Source organism: Halyomorpha halys, unplaced genomic scaffold, assembly GCF_000696795.3.
Source record: "Halyomorpha halys isolate HHAL.00 unplaced genomic scaffold, Hhal_1.1 Scaffold101.1, whole genome shotgun sequence".
NCBI lineage: Eukaryota > Metazoa > Arthropoda > Insecta > Hemiptera > Pentatomidae > Halyomorpha > Halyomorpha halys.
Window position 1 is genome coordinate 533,975 of NW_027107342.1, and position 1,737 is coordinate 535,711.

General features: G+C 27.2%; 1 protein-coding gene across 3 annotated transcripts in view; it reads right to left on the reverse strand.

Annotated features, from left to right (window-relative positions):
* The window catches only part of LOC106677520 (SEC14-like protein 2), a 180,884-nt gene that overhangs the window by 2,595 nt on the left and 176,552 nt on the right, over positions 1-1,737 (reverse strand). For all 3 annotated transcript variants that reach the window (XM_067045654.1, XM_014415505.3, XM_014415503.3), the window contains exons 8-9: positions 949-1,097; positions 395-546 (exon numbers count right to left, since the gene is read on the reverse strand). In XM_067045654.1, the coding sequence (XP_066901755.1) occupies positions 395-546; positions 949-1,097 (301 nt within the window). The remainder of the gene's footprint in view (positions 1-394; positions 547-948; positions 1,098-1,737) is intronic.

The following is a 1,737-nucleotide window of genomic DNA, read 5'->3' on the forward strand; positions in this document are numbered from 1 at the left end:
GTCACAAATAAAATCATACATAAAGACCTTAATGTTCCCTATGTAACCGATCTAGCCCGAACCAGATTTCACTCCTTCCATTTAATCAAATAAAATAGAGTTAAAAGAAGGTTATTTAACAGAAACTACTTTAACACATCAAATGTCTGGATTGTTCAAAAAAAAAAAAAAAGTGATTGAATGTACTTTGGAAGGAAATGGTCCAAGAAATGTTTGTGTAAAGTAACTATAAAGATTGATAAGGTAAAGACCAATAGCAGTAGCTGGCAGTAGTAGAACTAGATAAATCTAATCCTCACATGGCTGTTTTAACAGTCCAGTTATTAACTTAGCAATTGGGTTACTTAGTTATGCTTTTTAGTTAGTTGGTTAATTAGTTTAAAATTTCACTTACACGTAGCAGGCTCTGGACATGAAACGACTCCTATTTCTTCTGTTTCATTGCACGTTACTCGATGAACAGGAATAATTGAGGTTTCTTTGCCTTTGTCGTCCTTCACTATTATTCCAAATTTGATATCATGCTCATCGGAATAAAATCCCCATCTATAAAATGAACTTCCAGTTAATTTTCTTGAGAATTAAGTTTTCAGAATATTTCATTATCAAATATTGCTTAAAACAATCTGGCTGTTTAAAAAAAAAAAAAAGAAAGAAAAATTGATCAAGGCAATAATTTTTAAAGAACATGTTTTTCTTTTTTTTGTTTATTTAAATAAACTTTATTCGCTTATATATAAATGATGGTTAATTCGCATACAAAACTAGAAAAATGCAAATGCTATGTTTTATGGTGATACATACCACTAGCAGTAGTATATAAAATATTATTAAAGTATTTAAATTATAAGAAAATTGCAGGTTATGTTGTTAAATAGGATTAAGCTTAGTTAATATGAAACTTAATGATATATTTCTTATTAAATTAATTATTACTGATGTACTTACTTTAAGAAAGAACCACCTTCTGAAACACTGTAGTCTAATCTTAATTTGTCTCCTTTCTTCACAGTTACAGAAGAATATTCTTCATTCTTATCTTTCTCATTCTGATTTTTTATATAGAATGATTTAGGTATTTTCCCTCCTTGGTTAACCTGTATTTGTTCACATAAGATTGATGTCAATGTATTTCACTTTCTTTAACACTAATTTAGATCATTTTTAAGTAGTAAACTTGAATTATTCGATCATCATTAGGTAAAAAATGTTTTTTTGTCTTTTGGGTTAATTGTCCTATATTATTCAACTTTTATTATTTAAAAACTAAAGATTCCTAAAAAAGAATCTTTAAGGGACAACTTTTCTATTTAGTTGTAAAATATTTTTTTGGAAGATTGTTGGTAATATATAAAAGGAAGATGGTTCAGGTGTGTTTAAAAAAAAAATTAATTAGTAATTAAACTATTTATTGTGAGTCATTTGCCCCACTTTGCAGGGCTTCATCAGGACTTACTGAATGAGGGTAAACACAAAAAAAAAAAAAATTCAAAAAATCCATTTTTTATTTTATGTTTACCTCCATTCAGTAAGCCATGCTAACTTGAACCGTGCCATCTTCCTTCTATAAAATATTTTTTTGTATTTGTACTGTTATCCATGAATGTTGGAAAATTAAATTTATTATCTACATGGTTGTTTTTTTTATTGATTTTTTCAAAAACAGGTTTTTAAGAATGATGGAAAATTATTATTTTATAGCAAATAATGGTATGTTACAGTAGCTGAAAAATAAAC